The sequence below is a fragment of the Gallus gallus genome, chromosome 2 (assembly GCF_016699485.2).
Source record: "Gallus gallus isolate bGalGal1 chromosome 2, bGalGal1.mat.broiler.GRCg7b, whole genome shotgun sequence".
In the NCBI taxonomy this organism is placed as follows: domain Eukaryota; kingdom Metazoa; phylum Chordata; class Aves; order Galliformes; family Phasianidae; genus Gallus; species Gallus gallus.
In genome coordinates this window covers 60892962-60913059 of record NC_052533.1, presented here as the reverse complement: position 1 = coordinate 60913059, position 20098 = coordinate 60892962, and the positions used below count along the sequence as shown (strand labels likewise).

General features: G+C 43.7%; 1 protein-coding gene across 3 annotated transcripts in view; it reads right to left on the bottom strand.

The window, feature by feature from the left end:
* Positions 1 to 20098, bottom strand: part of JARID2 (jumonji and AT-rich interaction domain containing 2) — a 206418-nt gene that overhangs the window by 88531 nt on the left and 97789 nt on the right. For all 3 annotated transcript variants that reach the window (XM_046924133.1, NM_001012862.2, XM_046924134.1), the window contains exon 3: positions 4080 to 4221. Coding sequence is in view for 1 of the 3 variants with exons in the window: in NM_001012862.2 (NP_001012880.2) it covers positions 4080 to 4221 (142 nt within the window). In the remaining 2 variants the exon portion in view is untranslated. The remainder of the gene's footprint in view (positions 1 to 4079; positions 4222 to 20098) is intronic.

Genomic DNA, 20098 nt, shown 5'->3' with positions numbered 1-20098 from the left:
AACTTAGTGGCTACTCAAATCAGACTCTCACTTCTCAGAGCCTTGTATTAACAGAGCTTTGAAGTAAGAGACGAAAGCATTCAGCAATTCCCTGAGTGCACTGCTGGGGAAAGGCTCATGAGAGTGACTAGCAACGTGAAGCAAGAAACAGCCTCCTGTCACCAATGATGAACATACTGTCACATCCAGCCTGCTCTGCAGAACTATCTTCCTGGGTAATGTGAGCAACTGTTGCTAAAAACCATACAACTGTTCCTGCACAATGTTACAAATACTTCAGTGGATGTATTCTTCAGAGATGGCTCATAAAAACGTAAGAACATCCCTCACAGTGACTCAAACCCCTTTGGTCTGTTACCTATTGCCCTCCTCAACTGAGAATCACAGCATTAAGTTGGAGAGTGATACCAAAAGAACATGCAGGTACACCGAAGTTACACTTCTCCTTCAGGGACAACTACCTTTATCATAACTTTTTAAAATAGTCTTTACTCTGTGAAGACCATCTGGCTTTTGTTCATCTCTCCCAGAAGTATCTAATAAGTAGTACCTGCTCTCTCTCACACAGCACCTAGATGGCAATTCATAGCACAGCAGGTTCCGTGTAGCATTTTTAATGCAATACCTGAATGCTTTTGCCAAAGGTTACAATAATGCACACACTGAAAGCAGTATTTCCTACTCAACATTCCCCCCTTCCATCCAGACCCGGACAAAAGTAACACACAGCTCAGACCAAAGCAAGTCTTTTCCATTCTCAGAGTGGAAACTCAAACAAACCTAAGTACTTTGGAGTCCTGTTGCTGCCAGTCCCCCCAAGCTCTATTTATTCTGTAAGCAGGGCTTATGTGACAGATTTGGATACTTTACACAGTCAAAGTCATATGTGTACTTCTGTTCCTCCCTACCACCACCAAGCAATCACAGCTGAAACCTTAGCTTCAGAAAATGGTAGGTAATGCATGTTCTGTTGAAATCTAAAACCCTACAGTTGAAAAAAAAAATGGAAATGGGACTTTCCCCATTCACTGCAAACTCAGCTGTACAGAAAGCTGCCTCCAGTTCCCAGACAAAGGTGTTAATTACTGGCAAAGTCCCCATAAAGTCTTGTTTCAGGCATTTGAAGCCTCAACATGGCATTCAAAAGCCTGGTCCATCAGACAGATTTTCTAGGCAAGTTTCTGAATAAAATCTGAAGTATTACATCGCCATACTTTCACCAGAACCCTTTTCTCCCATCATGATGTATGGGGCTGTTCAATCGATTCTGAGCTGAAACTGATCAAACCACAGATGTGACAAACCCGGAGCTGTGCTTGGTTGGGGGCTCTAATGCTACATTATGTGATTATGTGGGAAACTCAGGAGGCATCCCTTCACAAGACAGGCAGGTAGGGATTTACCTCCCCACAGATGCCTGTCACCACCTACCTATCAACAACTAATCTTCTCACCAGTAACCCACTGGAAGTACATCAAAAAATCCTGCCAGATTAGTCACCCAACTGCCCGACCTGGAAGCCTGCAGATTGCCAGGCAGGATGGATGGGAAGAGGTCTCCACAGTACCAGCTTGTCATTCCACTGAACAACTACAAGGTCAAACCACAGCCTGAAACTTCCAAACAAACCCTTACAAGAGCAGTTAAAAGACAAACAACCACGCAACTCCAGTTCTGGGGAGGGAACTGGACATGTGACGGCCAGCGCTTCAAGATGTGTTTCAGCTCTAAAGCACCATTAGTTGTACACACAGATGAACAGAGAATTAAAAGTTTGATTTTGAGGAAGCACAAAAGGAAGACAAGGAGGACGTGATCTCCCAAATTTTGATCAGCCATAGATATCCTCTCTGTCAGACAAGTTTAGAACAGCAGCCATTTAAAATCCTGTCCCCTCTCATCATTCTCTTGGGTATCTTTCATCTGCCCAGTATTTCTGACACAACTCTTCGTGGGATCCTAAGATGACCGTGACCAAGGAAACATTACATGCACAACAAAAGAAAAAGTAAGAAAGAGGATTATGCCAGAACACTCAGCACGCTTATGAGAAGGAGCCCAGAAGATGCATGTCTGCAAAGAGGAAGCTTGGGAGGAAGAGAGACAGAAGTTAGGTGTAAATGGAAACAAAACAGGAACGTTTCCCTTCACAGAAACTGCACCAGCAAAACTAATGCTATTTCAATGAACCATGAGGCATGAAGAAGTGAAATGGTATTTTATCTTTCATGGAAGAAAAAGATATTTTCCATCTTGGCTTCTGCTTTTTTTTGTTTTGTTTTGTTGTTTTGTTTCTAGCTTGGAAAGTACCCTAGGATTTTTCACTAAAGGTCTGAAGAATTGAGTGTCCAGTAAATGAAACAACTGTGGGCCTAAACCACTGAACTGCTGCTCAAGTATCTGAATCCCACAGCCAAAACTAGCAGATAGTCCTTCAGAAAAATTTCTCCCACAATGCTCAAATGCAGTTTCTCAGGATGGGTAATGTAGCAATCCCACTCATTACTGCAGTTGGACTGTGCGTGATATCAGAAGAAGGGAGGGAGCAAAGGACAGCCCCCTCCTGCCCTTCCTCACCCATATCCCGTCCCCAGAAGGGAGCAGGGGGTGACTCTTGGTTGCACTGGCAGCTGGTCCTGCAGCCATGCTGTGAGCAAGAGATGTAAACTCACACAGGTTAAAAACAAAGAACCCTGGAAAAAAGCCTAAATCCATCTTCCTCCCAGTATTAGTTCTAATCCTAAGCAGCTCCTTCAAGATATTCAACGTGTGACCCTACAAGCGGTTGTTGTCAGCACGACTGAGAAACGAGGGCACTGAACTGAGGGGACAGAGCAAGCACAGAGGATGGCAAAACTTCCTGAAGATAACGTGCTAGCATCAGTGGCAACAGCATCAAACAATGATCACTGTCTCCCAGGGCTATTCTACCTACATTTCTAAGAAGAAATCATTTTCAAGCTTCTGTTTTAACTCATAAAGCTAAAAATAAACACACAAATATTCTTCCCCTGACCTGCAGTAGGATGCAACAAGTCTTACAGAATTTCTACCAGTATGGAAAATAGCAGAGATTTTATCTGGATATGCCAGAAGAGCTAGCAGGCATATTCAGAGCTACATATTGGGTTTGTTGCTGTGGAGGGGAGAACAAAAAGTGACAGTGGGGAAAGGGGTGGGAGGCATGGGGACATGGGGACATCCAGGAGAGCATTCATCTTCCCAGAGAAATCGTAAGGTCACACAGAATACTTCTTTTGTTTGAAAGAGAACTTACGTTACAGTTCATTTTGGCCTGGGACTAGGGTGACAAGAGTGCAAAGGAAAAAAGATTGAGAAAGCATTTTCCAATTCTATCTTTTAAACAGCATTTTTCAGGCAGCCTGTTTTGGTTCTCACTTCATACAGAGGACAACTCCCAGCCTCTGCTTGCATTTTCAGCATGTTTTCTGTAAGAAATTGGCTTGACTCCTACAATTTTAACCCACGTTTTGCTCATTCAGGGTAAGAACTTCTAAGAGTTCAACGAGGGCTTCATAACTGACTTCTAGGAAAGAAGAAGCAGTTTACCACAGCATTATGTCAAAGTAGTCCTTTGCAATCAAATACCCACAACACTGCATAACTCTTAGTTTCTCTTTTCAGAAGCCTTTTTTTTTTTTTTTTTAAACTTAACATGGTTTCATTCGCAGAAAATTAAAAATAACAAGGGTAACACTACTTCAATGACGCTTTCCTTGAAATTGCACACATATTCTTAGTGATATGTCTCTGAGATGCAATGCAGGTGGACAGGAGAGGCAGAGAGAGAGTACCAAGCCATATAATTCAGCAATCATCTACCCCTTTTCCAAGTTTTCAAAACAAAAACCAAAAAAACAAAAAACCAGCATGTACTATCTATACTGATGGATGAAGCACAAACTCCTACTGTTACTAGAAGGAGTCTACACTGGAAAGTCTTTTAATAGTAGGCCAGTATTTGCAATCATTACTTACTGATAACATAATCACAACCTTATAGCACAAAAGGGACAAAGCAGAGAGGCTACCTCTTTAATCATGATGTACTACTGACCTTTTCCTCGAGGGCCCTTCTTCAAAATCTGAAGAACTAATATCGTTGCTCGTTGAGGACACCTGCGATGCATCGTCCTTTTCATTCTCCAGCTGCTCTGATCCCGGTCCTAATCCTTTAGATTGGCCATTAGTGAGAAGTCCTGCAAACATGACAAAGTAGTACACAATATTCAAAACCTGCATTTCCAGTGCCAAATGGATTTTATTAAAATTCACACATTACACTATCAGTAGAGAGTCAACTCCCAAAGCAACTGTCTTGCAAAGAGATATGCTGATAACATTGATTTTGCACAGAGGTACTTCAATAAGAAACTGGCTGATTGCATGTTTCTGATTTGGTTAACTGTAAGCCACCAGTTCCAAACAACTCTACTACAGGTGTCTGCAATCACATTTATAATCTTGTCACATCCCTTATGCTAAAAAGGGGCACAGTTTAGAGTCAAACTCATCCCTGCGTAACAGAATGCCTGTTTAATAGCACAGAATCTTTTTCATTTATCTGTAGATCAGTATAAAATTAAGTTGCCATTTGGTTAATCTGTCCTCTTCTTGAACTTCATTCTCCTGCTTCCAACTATTATAATTTATGATCCTTTAAAGAATCCTTAATCCCAAAGGAGCTAACAATAAACATCCATTTCTCAACATAGAATCTTTCAACACTGAATCACTCAAACACAGAAACTCCAGATCAGAGGCTGAGGTGTGCAATGCAGGGGAAACATATGACAGTTACCCTCCATGTTGTGCCTTTTCTCTGGTGGAAGAACAGTATAGCAAGCAAAGTCACATAGTTGGAAGAATGCATAGGTCTCTGTGTGAGCATAATGTTCAACACCTATTACAAGTAGACAGACAGTTAAAGCCACTCAGACTTCAGGATGAATTAAAAGAGTAATGTATAGAAAGGTAGTACATTTCAGATAGAAGGGACCCGTAAGGACCACTGAGCCCAGCTCCAGGCTCAACACAGGACCACCCAAAGTCAAACTCTATGTTTGAGAGCGCTGTCCAAAACACTCCTTGAACTTAGGCAGCCTGGGGCCCTGACCACTGCCCTGAGCAGCCTACCCCAGTGCCCAACCACCCTGTCTGTGAAGAACCTTTCCCTAATGCCCAGGCCAGATCTCCCCTGACGCAGCCCCATGCTGTTCCCTCAGGTCCTATCCCTGCCACCAGAGAGCAGAGCTCAGCACTGACCCTCTGCTCCACTCACGAGGAGCTGCAGGCCACCATGAGGCCTCCCCTCAACCTCTGCTGCTCCGGGCTGAACCAGCCAAGGGACCTCAGCTGCTCATCAGACACCTCACCCTCCAGATCCTTTCCCATCTTCATGGCCCTCCTTTAAACACTCTCTAATGCCTTTATATCCTTCTTATACTGTGCAAAACTGCACCCAGTGCCCTAGGAGAGGCTGCACAGTGTAAAGCAGAATATTAATATATATACATATATATGTATATTTCTCAGTAGCCTTTGGGAGAGGAGAGAGGAATATTACTAACAATGTTATCAGCTCAGTATTTATTCATTTCTAAGTGCTTGGTACTGGAGGAGCTGCAACTTCATCCTGGAAATGCTTTCTCAACTCTCCATCAAAGTCACAGTGCAAACGATATAACAGAGCTTTGTTTCACAGTTTTCGTTGCTCAAGAAATGCTGTAGGACCGCCCCCTCTGGGTCATTTCAGCCCACTTTCTATAATTGCACCTTTGAAAGAAAACAGGGAGGGGGGTGACAAGTTCCAAGATAAGCTGGGCAGCAGGGCTGGTAAGAAAACAAAACCAAAAATGCTTACTAATAACAGCAGTTCAAACAGCATCAAAAGCATTGCATCAGCACTATGCCACTTCAGACCTTCTGTTTTCAGGAAAACATCTCAATGCGTTAATCACATAACCTAGTATCCAGGAAAGCTCAGCTTAAGGGAACTCGGTGGCAGAATTAGCCCAATAGCAAAGGCCCTGCTGGGACACGCTGCCTGCTAGAAGCACCACACACAGCCAAGCCCAATGCTCTCCCCCCTGCCTCGAGCCCTTTGCTTGGTGCTGCTTGGATGCTGCGACTCGGTGTGATGTATTACCTGCAACCAGGCTCCCAAGTGCTCAGCCCTTCTGATTCCAGTCTAATCCAATGCTCAATAAGAAGAGCATAAAATAGAAGTTGAAATGGAGCGAGGCACTGATTTCAGCATTAAAATGGCTCTTCTAACCAGCCTCAGACTGACACAGCAAAGTTCAATGACTATATTTACATTTTAACTCCACTTCTGTGAAATTGCTTTTGGCATTTCCTACCCTTTAAAGAGATCCCAAATTGTGACCTAGAAGGTTTCAGGGTTTGATACTATGCAGTGCAACCCGGTGATATGACATGGGTGACAGCATTCCTTCACTATATTCCAGAGGAACCAATGCAGACCTTTTAAAATACATCAAACAGATTTTATGTTTAGCTGACTGCATCCTCATTGGAAGCAGCAGTACCCAAGCCTATTCCTAAACAAGAATAAACTTCTGCTCTGCCTTTTTCCGTGAAACTACTGCTAATATAATTTACCATTTTAAAATTTGAGAGAAGTTTAAATCAAGCATATCATTTGAGGTCTGATACTCAGTAATTTAACTCTTACGACAGAATTTGAATAGGTTTTCCAAAAGCAATATTTGTTCTGGAGACTTGCCATATGTAAAACCGAGCAAAGTGAAGTATATGAGTCAAGAAAATCACCTTTTGGGCTGTCAACTTGCATGCACTTGGAAGGCAATTCTTTTTCCTTCTTTCTCCCTGCCAGACTATCAGTGCACTTGGAAGACAAGCATGATTTGTGTCCCTTAAGGAGAAATATCTGTTTGTCTACTATTATTCATCATAACCAGCACCATCCCAAAATGCAATAATATTGCAGATAACCAAAGTTAGCTATCAACCGAAACCAATTAAAACAAGTGCCCTAGAAGGGAGGCATAAAACCACAAATGAGAGATACTGATAAATAATGGGAACAGGAGTCACGTTCTATAGCTTTTCAGGGTCACCGTAATTGCAAAATTCACTCAGCGGTGATGAAAGGCACAGACATCTGCAGTGCATAGGATCTGTCTCCTTCCAAGCACTGGAGAGAAAGCACACGCTGAATTAAGCTGTTATAAAGTTTATTGTCACTCAATCATTTTTAGATAAACTGTATTCAGTTTGCCCCCAGATACCTTTCCCTTCAAACACCACTCCTGCTATCTCTAACTGCAATAAACTGCCTTCTTTGTCATGCATCGATCTGGAGCTATCAAGGGCCCGGAGCCCAGGTGTGTCCCAGGATGAGGTGAGGGCCCCACAGATGTGCCAGGCGACACTCAGACACCCAATGGCTCTTAGTGGGCTGGCACCGGCACAGTGGGCTGAGCACACAGCAGGAATAGAGGGCGGCTCGTGTCTGTCCACGTGGCTTTGGCTCTCTGTAGTTAACCAAGCACTTGGAAGCAGCAGGCATTCACATTTCTTAAAAGCAGAGTACTGCATACTGTACGGATGTAAAGAGGGAAAGGCAACCAAGCAAGAAAACGCTCTTTTGCGTAGCCTGAAGAGCTGAACCACTTCTTAATCCAGATACTTCAGAGCACTCAGCGAGCCAAGGAACCAGCAAGCCATCAGAGAGGCAAATAAAACCAAAAGGGACAAAGACTCCCTCAGCTGCTTTTCTGCACTCTCCAACCTCTAAACCAGGGTGCAGGCGAGCCCTGCTCCTCGGTGCACCCCGTGACCACCTCAGCCCCCAGCAGCCAGCACCTGGCACAGGCTGCCTGCCCCTTCCCACTGGGCTCTGCTCTGCTCTTGTCACTTCTTCCCCCAGCCACTGGGCTTGTGGCCAAACACCAGGCCCGGATAACTGGCACAATAAAGCAGAGCTGAGAAAGATAGATTTTATTCTGTAGCACAGAGGGGAAAGCGTTTGTTTTCAAAACAAAGTCTAACGTGACTCTTTCCTATTTCTTCAAATCTACATGTCACTTAATTCAAATCTGAAAGTACAGCAACACGGACTGTAAGTCAGTGTAGAATTTCACGTATGAAAACGACTTGCATGAAATAATAATTCATACATACGGCCATATAGTACATATTTGCTGCCAAAGCTTAAAAAGAATTGAAACTCTTTATGGCTCAAAGTAACAGAACAAACACTGCTTTCACTGAGCCACTAATAACGAGTTACTTCATTAAGTCAAATACAGAAACTCACATATCAAACGGTCCCTTAAATTGACTATTCTGGCTTTAACAGAACAGGATTAGATATTTTATATGAAAGGCCAACTACTAATTTCTAGTAATTAAAAAGGCTGGCTTAAAAGTTAACCACATCAACATCTTTTCTCAAATGCTTCTTAGACACATAAATCTCTGCCTTCACAGTTTGGCTGATTTCTTTTCTAAACTTCTGCATAACCCGTGATAGCAAACTGCATGCTATTTAAAAACACGCACCAAAAAGATCAGCTTCTAACTGCAATGGGAAAACAACAGATGCCAATATTACACCCACTCTGCCACAGCCGGGGGAAGCAGAAGAGCCCTTCCTGCACACCGGTGTTGTGAGACTGCACTGCTGCCACCTTCCTTCTATCTGCCTTTCGCGTTCTGAGGGTTTTTGATCCCATCTGTGGCTACAGGAATGTTTGTTGGTTTGGTTTCCCTCCTCAGCTGTCCCACCACCTCTCCATTTGAGCAGAAGTCTTACTGAGCCTTCTCCAGTGATAGCCCCTTCACCAAAAAACAATATTTGCAGAAACAGTTAAATCAGCTTAAATGAGCCTACATTACGGGGCTTGCATGGATTTATGCAGATTGCTTTTCACAACAGTCTAGCAAGCAGACTTACTATTCCAGTGTGGCAGTACTTCACTTGTACTGATTCAGATTTGCTAACTGTACCATTTTTGTTGACACACACACAATTCTAGCAGCAATCGACCACTCTGTTCTTGAGCTGGACCTAACACGTTTCGGGATGCCTGAGAAACACACAGGGCTGGCCTGAGGAGCATCAGGCTCTCTGAATACATATGTGATGCACAGTGGAGCTGTAGAACGCACAGAGAGAAGGAAGAGAAAAGCAGAAAGGAGCAACACAAGGCACAATGTAAAAAATACAAGGGAGGGTTTGAGGTTGGTTAGGCAGTTTTAAGTGTAGGTGAAAGTACAATTATTGTTACATTCATTGTTATTGAAGCTAGTTTATAGTCAGGAAACCACAGAGGAGGAGCATCTGAACAAATCTCACTATCATGCAGTTAGCTGGACACCGTGGTCGGGTGTAAGGGCTTTCACAATGTTTCCAAAACACAGTTTCTGCATCACTTACTCTAATGTCAATGAGGCACCCAAATCTGAACGTTTCCATGACCTCAGGCAACAAGAAAGCAGCATCTATTTTGGTTCCTCGTGCTCAAACAGCTCAAAAAACAAAAAAGTCTCACAGGCATCGGCAGCCCACAGAGCCACCTCGGGAGAAAATCTGCAGTCAACAATGCGCAAACGAAAGCCAAAGACATCAAAACTGACCTAAATCAGGGGGATTTCAACACGACCTTATTCACAGCTTTCTGTCCGGGATGAGGCCTCATGCCAGCCAGCCCGCCCAGATGGCTGGAGGCAGGGAAGCCGAGCAGCAGAACTCGGCTCCATGTGAAACCCACAGCTTGCCCCATGGCGTGCCTTGCCCATGCACTTGCTTCCTGCATTCTTCCCTGAATGCTGCAGGCTGGCTGGTACAAAGGCCCCAGTTTCCAGGGCAACTGGCAAAACAAATAAACACAATTTACAAGGAGCTAAAAAAGTGGATTTACTCGAAGCAGCAGCGCTCCGGACACGCCACGATGACAGCGTTATGTATGAGGGCACGCAACAGTACATAATAGTAACAGATCTCAGCTACGTCAGCACAAAACTGAAGTTTTCTCTGCTGACGGAGTAACACGCCTGTCCCAGCTTCAGCCGTGCGGTCTTGGCATCACATGGGAAAGCTTTGTGAAAATGTAAATACATATAAATGGCAATTTAGTTCCCTTCTTTTTGCAGCCTCCCTTTTAGGACAGCTGACCACACACTACAGCAGTGCTGCTGCTTACGTAGAAAGGGATTAGCCAGTTGCACCATGGCTGACAGGCAGGTGCCATCCAAGCACAGGCAAACTCATTCCTGGGTACCACCGCACTGCGCAACCCCACCAAAGCCGAGTACTGAGTGGTCAGTCCTGAGAAATAACAGAACCATCTGCAGCTCTGTAGGTAGCTACTCTGACCCTTCGTTTCAAGCAGATGATATTCTGTATGAAAATCAATATAAAATGAACCAAAGCCACCGCCCATACCCTGTTCTGTGTCAACCTGAACACTACAGGACTTAAGAGTTCATTACGAGCTGTCACGTTATACACAAACTTACTTGTGAGGCTTCCTCACCACCAGTCCTTGCCCGTTTTCCAAAAGTAACAGGCAAACAGCTGCAATACAACACAATTTCACATCCCCCTGTCTGTAACTCTACATATCCGCTTCCAAAAAGCCCTTACAAGCCAGAATAGAAGCTGAAACACTACCAAAATCTTGGTAGGCATGTTAAATAAAACCATTAATCATCTGATGCCAAGTTAAACCATCCCGGTATCTCTAAAACATCTGCAACAGCCCGCATTAATCAGCGCATCGTACAGAGTTACTGTATTTAGCTGTTGTATAGCTATGCACAAAAGATAATTTAGTTTTATAGTGCAAATGCCATCTGTCACGTTGTCACAGCATGACAAGGTATCACATTACATATTAAACAGACAACACGCCTCGAAAATAAGGCCTATTTTCATGCCACGGTTGTCTTAGAGACTAAAGAACTGGGTTTTCATGGTGCTAACGTAATTTAAAAGAAATTATCTAGGGTAAGAGATACCTATCTTCCTATTTTTTAAAAGGAATATATATCATTAAAAATGCTGTGTTTTATCTCACTCGGTGATGCAGAACTACAGCAGCTTTCCGCCTGTAAATAAATTAACCGCAGCACAAAACAGTCATTGTTTATAGCACACGATGCTCTGCATTGCTGCTATAATGGTAATTAACATTACGAGGGCTTTTCAGATGACAAGCCACTGGGCATTAGGTTGATTGTGGAACGTAACAGAGCATATGCATCAAGTAGTTCTGTTATGCCAAAAACTGTTAGCAAACAGCTCGTATAAACAGCTGGGACAGTGCTTTTAGATGTAGATATACATCATTACTATGGAAGCCAAGCATGAATGACATTGCAGCACAAGATGGTTTTGTCAGCCTGTCAAAAGACAAGATCACCAAAGAGAACTGATTAAATAACACAGGTTGAAGGAAGCTCCTTACTCCCATTACATCTCCACCCAAAATCACCATTAAGCAACCCAAGTGACTTTGGTCCCTACCTAAAAGCTTATATCAAGGACCTCTTAGCATCATTAATTATACTGTTCTCTTGCTTCAATACAACATTTGTAAGTTTTGTTTTGCTTTCTTTGTTTTATTGGGTTTTTTTTCTTCTTCTCTTCTCTTCTCTTCTCTTCTCTTCTCTTCTCTTCTCTTCTCTTCTCTTCTCTTCTCTTCTCTTCTCTTCTCTTCTCTTCTCTTCTCTTCTCTTCTCTTCTCTTCTCTTCTCTTCTCTTCTCTTCTCTTCTCTTCTCTTCTCTTCTCTTCTCTTCTCTTCTCTTCTCTTCTCTTCTCCCTTCCTTTCCCTTCCCTTCTCCCTTTCCTTTCCTTTGTTTATTTTGTAATAAACTGGTAGAAACAAGAATATAGCAGCCAAAAACAAACCTAATTTACTTCTGCCTGGAAACTACCCCGGGCCATAGCACAAACTTCAAGCCTCAGATTTATTTATTAAATATACACCTGGAAGAAATAAATAATAAAAACAAAACAGAACCAATACTTGCAATGTATCACACACAGAGAAAACCCTTCAATAATTTTAAGTTTATATAAAAAAATTAAATTGAAAGAACGCACCTCCGTGATTAAAGACATTTCTTAGCTTGTAAGGATGCAGTGAAAAACTCAGTCCACCTGCTTCCCCCAAGCAAGACACATGGCCGTTGTAGGCACCCTTGTTTATTTATACTGCGAGACAGAGTTGGAGGAGTAAGCTTGGGCACCCTGGTAGCATGGGCTGGACAGGTTTGGAAGCAGGAGCCCAAAACTGAGCAGCAGGGCAGGATTCATCACAGGCAGAGGAGACACAAGCAGTAATGCTGACTGCTGAATGTTGGTGGAACAGATTTCTCTTAAATCCCCATCTTACAGATCACAGGAGCTAAAGCAGAGGTAAAGCCAACAAATAGCTACTTTGCATTTCTGAATGCTTTTTCCAAATTTAAAAAAAAAAAGGCAAAAAAAAAAAAAGGGGGAACTTTAAGTGGTTGTGCTGTGTCCCAAAGTCTAGCACAACCTAGGGCTGTCATGAATGAAGTCAAGAGAGAGAAGAAAAGAGAACTGATGGCAAACAGCCCGCCAGCTGCTCCCTATCTGTTTTATCAGTAACATGTCACTATCGAGCCTCTCCCAATTGCAAGCAGCGCGGTGTGATAAGGGAAGAGTGGCAGCTTTTCTAATAAGTAGGTACCGGGCCGTGCAAAGGTCACAAGTTTTGACAAACAGAAACACAGCTAATTTTATAGCACTTTAAGCACCCACCGCTAGCACTGGGGAAACGTGCTGAGCCCTCATCCTGTGTGTTGCCCAGAGTGCTGCTCTGCAAGGTCCTAGCCACAGACCTCTGCTGTTCAGAGGGACACCGATGGAAAAGGCATGGAAAAACCACTGGCAGAAGCATGGGAGCACCATCTCCAGGAGGAAGGCCGGGTTGGGACGCAAGGACCAGCACTCCTGTTGGCCTCGCTGGTGGCCCTGGAGCAGGTTACATCTTGCTGCACAGCACAGCTCGCCTAACCACAAGGCAGGGCTGGTGAGACTAGCCTCCAGGGTACGGTGCCCAGGGGTGTACAGATGGTGTACACTGTACACCGTGAGGGGTAGCGCTGAAGTTCTGCAGCGGTGTGTGCCTCATGTTGGTTTTGGCATCAGACAGAGTGGCTTTATTTCTCTCTGACGGGAACAAATGCCTTTCGATTTGCAGCTATGCCAAGGACATCTGTCCTACAGGACATCTCCTACCAGTGCTTGGTAGTAGCATATGCAATCTGGAAACAGAATTAAATGTACATTTTATTTGAAATTACAGGCACAAGCAGATCCAGAAGTGCAATTTACCTCTTCTCAGGGAAGGGCATCAACCGATATAAAAACATACATCATCACCATAGTAGAGAAAAGTCTCAGTCGGGTCTCAGGTATTAACAAAATTATCAGTGACACACGAATACATTATTCTTTGTTCTTTATGCCAAAACCATCATGTCTTGTTTGTTCTCTCTTTTTCTGGGGAATTTTATGGCTGAATGGAGTACCAGGGGGGAAATATCCCAAGAGAGGAGGCAGAAAAAGAAACCCTCAACATGCCCGTGAAAGGAAGCATTCTGCTTTTTAATGGTTTGTTTCTTCCACTATTATTCGGTTTAACTCTATTTGACATAGGGAGAAATACTAGCGATTCCGTTAGCCAACATATCTGTCCTGCACTTCACAAGAGTCCCCTTATATGACAGAGGGCATATATTCCTCTGTTAAATAAGAATGAAGCAATCTAGTCAGTATTTTAAGCCTTTATCACCCAAGTGGAGCACTGGGTGAGGGCCATTTCTTCCTCTTATGAATTACTTTTACAGATCCATCTTAACCTTAGCACACCCTCATTGGTCCCATTGTTCAGTCCCCTATTTCCCATCCTCAGCATCGCAGGGATATGCTTTTAGGCTGGGTGATACTGCTCACCTTGTTTCAGAGTCGAGCTTCTGCTAGGAAAGGACAGACAAAGAACAATAAATCCTGACTTCAAAAGCACCCACACCTTGGCACCGTGGAACGAGGCAGATTAGTAAAAACAAAAAAAAAAAATTAAAATAAAAAGCCTTTCTGGTATTTTAAGTAACATGAGAGGGAAAGCTGTGCCAAGAGCACGTCTCTAGACAACAGCTATTCTACACTAGAAAGAAAAAATTAGCAAATACATCTCCATGGAGTATAAATGAAGGAGGGAGAAAGAAGGGAAAGGCAAACATACTGAAGCTGGAAGAGTCCGTTAATTGGAAGAAAATATAACGTATGAATGTGCAAATAAAACAACAAGGCAAATAAACAAGCATACAGTGTTTCACTGCTAGCAATGACTACTTGGAGGTTTAACAAGAAGAGCTGTGCAGCTAAAACCCAAAGGCGTAGCACAGCCTGCCTGTATGCGTTATAATTTCTAGGAAACCCTCACAGACTGCCTAATTTGAAAGCAGCCGATCTGCATGAAACTGGATACAGCAGCAAAACAGCACCCTGATTAACATTTGGTACACACTTTTCCTCTAATGAAGCGTGGTTCCCGCAGATCTGCAGAGACGGATGACTTGAGCAGGCTGGGCTCACCGTGTCAGCAGGCAGACATGACACGATGCCATGTCCCAAGCAGGGGCACAGTTTGCCCCCGCACTCCTCACTGTGAGGAGGCCACTGCTAGCACACGGTGCACAGACCAGGAGCATCAGGAAGCCCTTTTGAGGAGGTTTCTCTCTGCGTTATTGTCTGCAATCCTGCCCATGTGTGACAAAAGCCGTGAAAGGCAAACGCTGAACGGCACATTTCTAATTGCACAGCCCCACTTAAAATCCGAACGCACGGCACTGAGGCTTTGCCTTTTGTGACTTGTGCCAGGAGCACGGGCAGCCCTCCAGACTGGCAGAAGCAGCATTTTTTCCTAATGTGACATGAGCTACGAAAACTTCCTTTGCTGAAAAACACGCAGCCCCACGCTGTTCCCACACAACGAGCAGAGGTGGGTATTGAGAAGTCCTCCCCCTGTCCTGGGAAAAAATAACTGAGCTCAATGCTACGCGTTCCTCGAGAACTCAAGTCACATATGACAGATATTTGAATTGAACCATTTAAATTACTTTCACTCCACGTTTTCAGTAACTTTTCAGTGAACATGCCCTCCCTAACTCTAGGATCATCCATCAGCTGGCTCCAGCAGTCAAGCTGTCAACCCTTTTGCTGACAAGGACTTTTTTGCTTTGGCACGCCACTTCCTTCTACTAAACACTTGAATGATGATCTACGCGTTTAGAGCAATTAAATATCTACTAACTTCCATGTAGGTTTCAGCCATGATGCTCAGGGAAAAGCGATTCTTGTCAGGGCAAAGCCAGCAGCTGCTCTTCCTGAGAGCGAAGACTTTCCCTCTACACCCAATGCCACGCTGAACCCCATTACTTCACCGAGTGCAGCTTGAAGCAATGCAAGAACTCAAACTTCTGCAAGACCCCCTCTGCATTTGGCCCTTGAGCTTTTGGGACTCCCTCCTCTCCATCATTGGTTCTACTTCTAGATAGTTAAATCAGTAGCTTAGACAACAAAATCAACATATATTTGGCACGGTTTTAGCACGTGAAACAGCAATGTGGTCATAAGTAGACTTAAGAATTTAATTTAAGGGTGGGAGCAGCACAGGCCATGCTTGGGATGCAATGCTGTGCTGTCAGTTAGGCTCAGCTCCTGCAGTCCCTCTGCAGAGTTACTGTCTGGGTAGAGGAGGCTAGTGTCAGTGACAGTAAAACATTTCAATTAATTGCTGCAAACCCAAATCACAAGCACAAGATGAAAGCCCAACATGAAGGAACAAACAGTTCAGCCAAACGTGTGCTGATGTTTCACCTCTGTTTCTGTCCTAAGGCTTGGCCCAAGGTAAGGATTTGGGTGCACCTCCTCTGCCACAGGCTGGCAGCAGACCCTGTGATGCACAGCAGCTGTCAAGAATGGCCACGGGAGGAAGCACGCTGAGAAATTGCTCTGTGGCTGGGAGGAGGGCAGACAGGAGGAAGCAGGGCTCTCTCAGGCCGGCTGCATGCTGCAGGAGGGGGCAAAGCAATGTGCCAGGCAGTTTCCATCTCTATCTCCTGAGACCAGCAGCTTAACCTCCCTTTCACCTCCGTTCTGCGATGCCTGCAGACAAGCCATGGGGGACGAGATGAAAGCTGGCACAAGGGCCGATGTCTGAGACCCCCACACTGCAGCAGGCTTCTGAGCTGCTTAGAGAGACTTCAGGCACAGCACCTCCCAGAGCTCTCAAAGAGATTTTAAATCGTTCTGCTGCTCCTAAAAAGCTTATTTGTTCAAGTTCTGGGGGCATTGGAAGTCAGGGCAAAACAAGTAAAACAACACTCACTGTCTCCTTACTTAATAGAAACCTTGGAACAGCCATCAGCAGACGCTCATACAGTCAGGAATACAAAGTGATGCGTGTTTAAGAACTTTATCTTTCTGAGTAAGCAAAGGAGATAAAATATTACATCTTGTAATTTTTAAAGAATACTATTTTTTTTCCCCAAACATTGGAAAACTGTGAAGTGGGCAAGAATTCACTGCACATAATCTTCCTTCCATTCATTCACATAACCAAAACCCATTAGCGTGTTTCTTGTTTCAAGCATGGCAACAGACGTGCAGGGGTAGGGAGATGGGAGGTGCTTACAATTGAATGGCACAGGAATGTGGGATGAAAACATCGAGTAGCTTTCAAAATAATGCCCGAGAGGTTCTCTGTATGCCAAAGTTCACCACTGTGTTACTACAATAATAATAACTAAGAAAAATTAGGACCAAAAGTACACTACTGGAATTCAAAGAAAACCAACATAGCTCATGATGATGTGAAAATACTGAAAGAAAAAAAGAGGGGAAAAAAAGAAGGGGAAAAAACGTAGGCTACAATCCCTCAGTAAATTTGCAGTACCCTATAAAACGCTGAGAGCTATATTAATCTGAAACAATCCAGGCAACAAAAGCTGGCCTCGAGTCAGAACATCTCCTATCCTGCATTTCAAGGCATCTACCAAAAGAAACTCAAGCTACAAGCATTTTGAAAGGCAGTTATGCTTAGTACATGCTTAGATTGTTGTGTGTTCAAATTGCTTGAAACAAAAAAACTTACAAGTTGAACGAATGGGAGAATAACTATGTCCAGCCCAGAGTAGGGCCTGCTGTGGCACCATGTCTGTCCTGCAGTGGGAGAAGATGGTGTGTTTTACAGCCCTGTCCTTCCCTTGTGCAGAGGACATGGCAGAAAGGACAGCATCCCGTAGGGAGTAGGCGTGTGCCCCCATTTAATGGGAAAAAGAAGATGTATGACTGGATCCTAAATGGCGAGGGGGATATGAGAAAGAAGGGCAGTGACTTTTTTGTTCTTTCCTGGTATGTAAAATCAGGCATGGTTTGCACAGAAGCTCAACAGATAGACGGAGGCCTCTTGCAAAGGGACAAAGCACATTTCTCACATTTATTATTTTTTTTCTAAACTTAAAACCTGCCTTAGAGATATTATGGAAAACACTTTTAAGCTAGGGGAAAAAAAGTCACTGGGGACATGAAGGCCTCATTGTTTTTCCCAAACTTTGCATGTCAACACATACACAAGCATAAAATCCTTACCTCCCTTCTGAGACATTATATCCACACAATGTCTCTTGGAGAGGGTAAAAAGAAAATGTAGGTCAAGATGTTAAGATAGGGATTGCTTCTGAAAGATGAAAGCGTAAGAGGACTGAGCTTTCATTCCTTATGTTTCTTTGAGATTTCAAACAGAGTGTTATTTGATAATGGTTCCTTTCAGAAAATTGGAATTTAATATAGCTAATTATAAGTTAGAGAATTAATGTACAGTCAGTACTCCAAGTGACCTGCTGTACCATTCTGATGCTTTTTACCAGCATGTCCCCAGTGCTTATTATAGATCTTTTCTCCAAATACTGAGGCCAATCTGCTCTCACATTAGGCTGGATGGGCCAGGATTTGGGGGTGGGGGAGGAGGGTGGAAAGAAAGAAATCGATGATTTGCAAGGCTGTAATACCGATCCTGCAGAGAGCAGGCTGGAGTTGTGCTCACAATACAGCGAAAGGCAGGAAAAGATCTCACTCTGAAAGGAAAAAGCACAGAAAACAGAGAGCAAAGAATGAAAAACAAATAGCAAAAGAGGAGAAGTACGCAGAGAAAGGAGAGAATATGTTTAAAAAGATTGAAAAGATAGGAAAAAGGACAAAGAGAGAGGACAAGCAGCGCAGATAAGTAGAGAGGGGAGTACTTCTAATTGTCTCTTATTAACATGGAAGTGTCTGAAAATTATTTGTCCTTGGAGTAATTGCAAGTTTAAAATCCTGACCTACATTTCATGGAGAGCAAGCAGTATAAATCGGAATATCCCTCCAAACAGACACTGGCAGCAGAGGCAGCTTTGATTTGGACTGGAAGCAGTTTTCCTGCAATTCAGAAGCAAGCCACGCATCGCTGTTTCAGAGACCTAAGTAAGTTTGAAATGCTCTATTTCTAGAGATGGCACAAAATGTGTTCGGCAACATCTGCTGCACATCACTGGTGAGGATATAAAGTAAAACTATAGCTTGTGGAGTCTTAAGCAGGCATAGCGCTTGAGTGAGCTTCAAGGGGAAAAAATTTGCATCACAGGAAGTTCTTCAATCAACATGGTTCCAGTAGCATTCAGTTTGTTTTTCACTAGAGTTTCTGTCTAAAAACTAAGCCGGTATATTTAAGTCCTCCAACGGATGTGTGAGCTCCTGCAATGAAGCCTTCTCTCTGAGTAAGTCGTGAGCTTTGTTTAAAGTCTCAATCAGAAGGGCCATAACCAGTTTCTTTCTCAAAACAGTACCTACATTCAGTTACTTTATAAGGCTGTCTGGAAGAGAACGGAGGCATTTCATATTATCAGCAAAGATTTCTTACATGCAGCAGATTAATTCCTCTGAAGTCATATTCCCATTTGGGATGCCCCTACCTAGGTTAGAGTAGGACATTCCCCGTGTCTGGTAGCTGTCGCCTTCCAAAATATTCTTCTGCTGTCAGGAACAGCCTTGTGCCCTAGCAGAAAACATCTCTCCCCTTGAATTTACTTGGAATTACCAAATTCCTCAAAAACTTCAGCTGAACTGGGCACTTACAGCCCGGTCCCTGGCCCTGGTGCTGAGGAGCACTGGCCCTTTCTGAGCTTTCTTCGAGCTGAAGAACAGCACCCATTTTTAAAGAAAACAAGCAAGCAAAAGCATAGCGAGGGCCTTCCTATCACACTTAGAGCTTTAGTAAAAAGAGGATAAGAAAGCCGTACTTTTCCTCTTATTTCAACCTAAGCGAAGGGAACCAGTCCAGTGGCCAACACTCTCCTTCAGTTTGCTCCCTGGTTCCCACCGCCTGGAGGATCTGGTAAACGTAGTGTCAGGAGGGAAAACAGCCACTAGACAAGAGCTGAAAGCTATTTTCCTAAAACAGTTAGTAACATTTGAGTCCTTAGTCTATAGTGGCAGAATGTCAGTGGAAGTAGAGGAGCACAAACTGAAGAGCAGCCTGTCCTTCTCAGCAGTCTGTTCAAGTTTCCCTGCAAATTTAGCAGGAAGTCTTCATGAGACTATCACCGCTGAGTCCAAGAAGACGTGAGAAACTTTAAATAGGAATTTAGTTAGCAGTTACAATTTCGATCCAGCCAGATGGTAATCCAGCACCATCTCAACACCCTCTATACCAGAAAAAATTAAGGACAACAAAACCACCTTCCCCACAGTCCCCAAAATTCAACTTCACAGCAAGCACCTCAACTCTTGTTTCCCTAGCAATTAACTAGCCCAAAAAGTCTGCTTTCCAGGCCATTAACGGCAGGCACCCCAACTTGTAACAGAAACCAAGGGAGTTTTCTACGCTAAGCAGTACCTTAACTAATGGCCCATTTATTCTACTTTATGAGCAGAGTACTTGTATATAACCCTGCGCTATGGTCTGGTTGCTAAACAACCTTCAAGATTTTGCATGCACTGCCTTCCATGACGC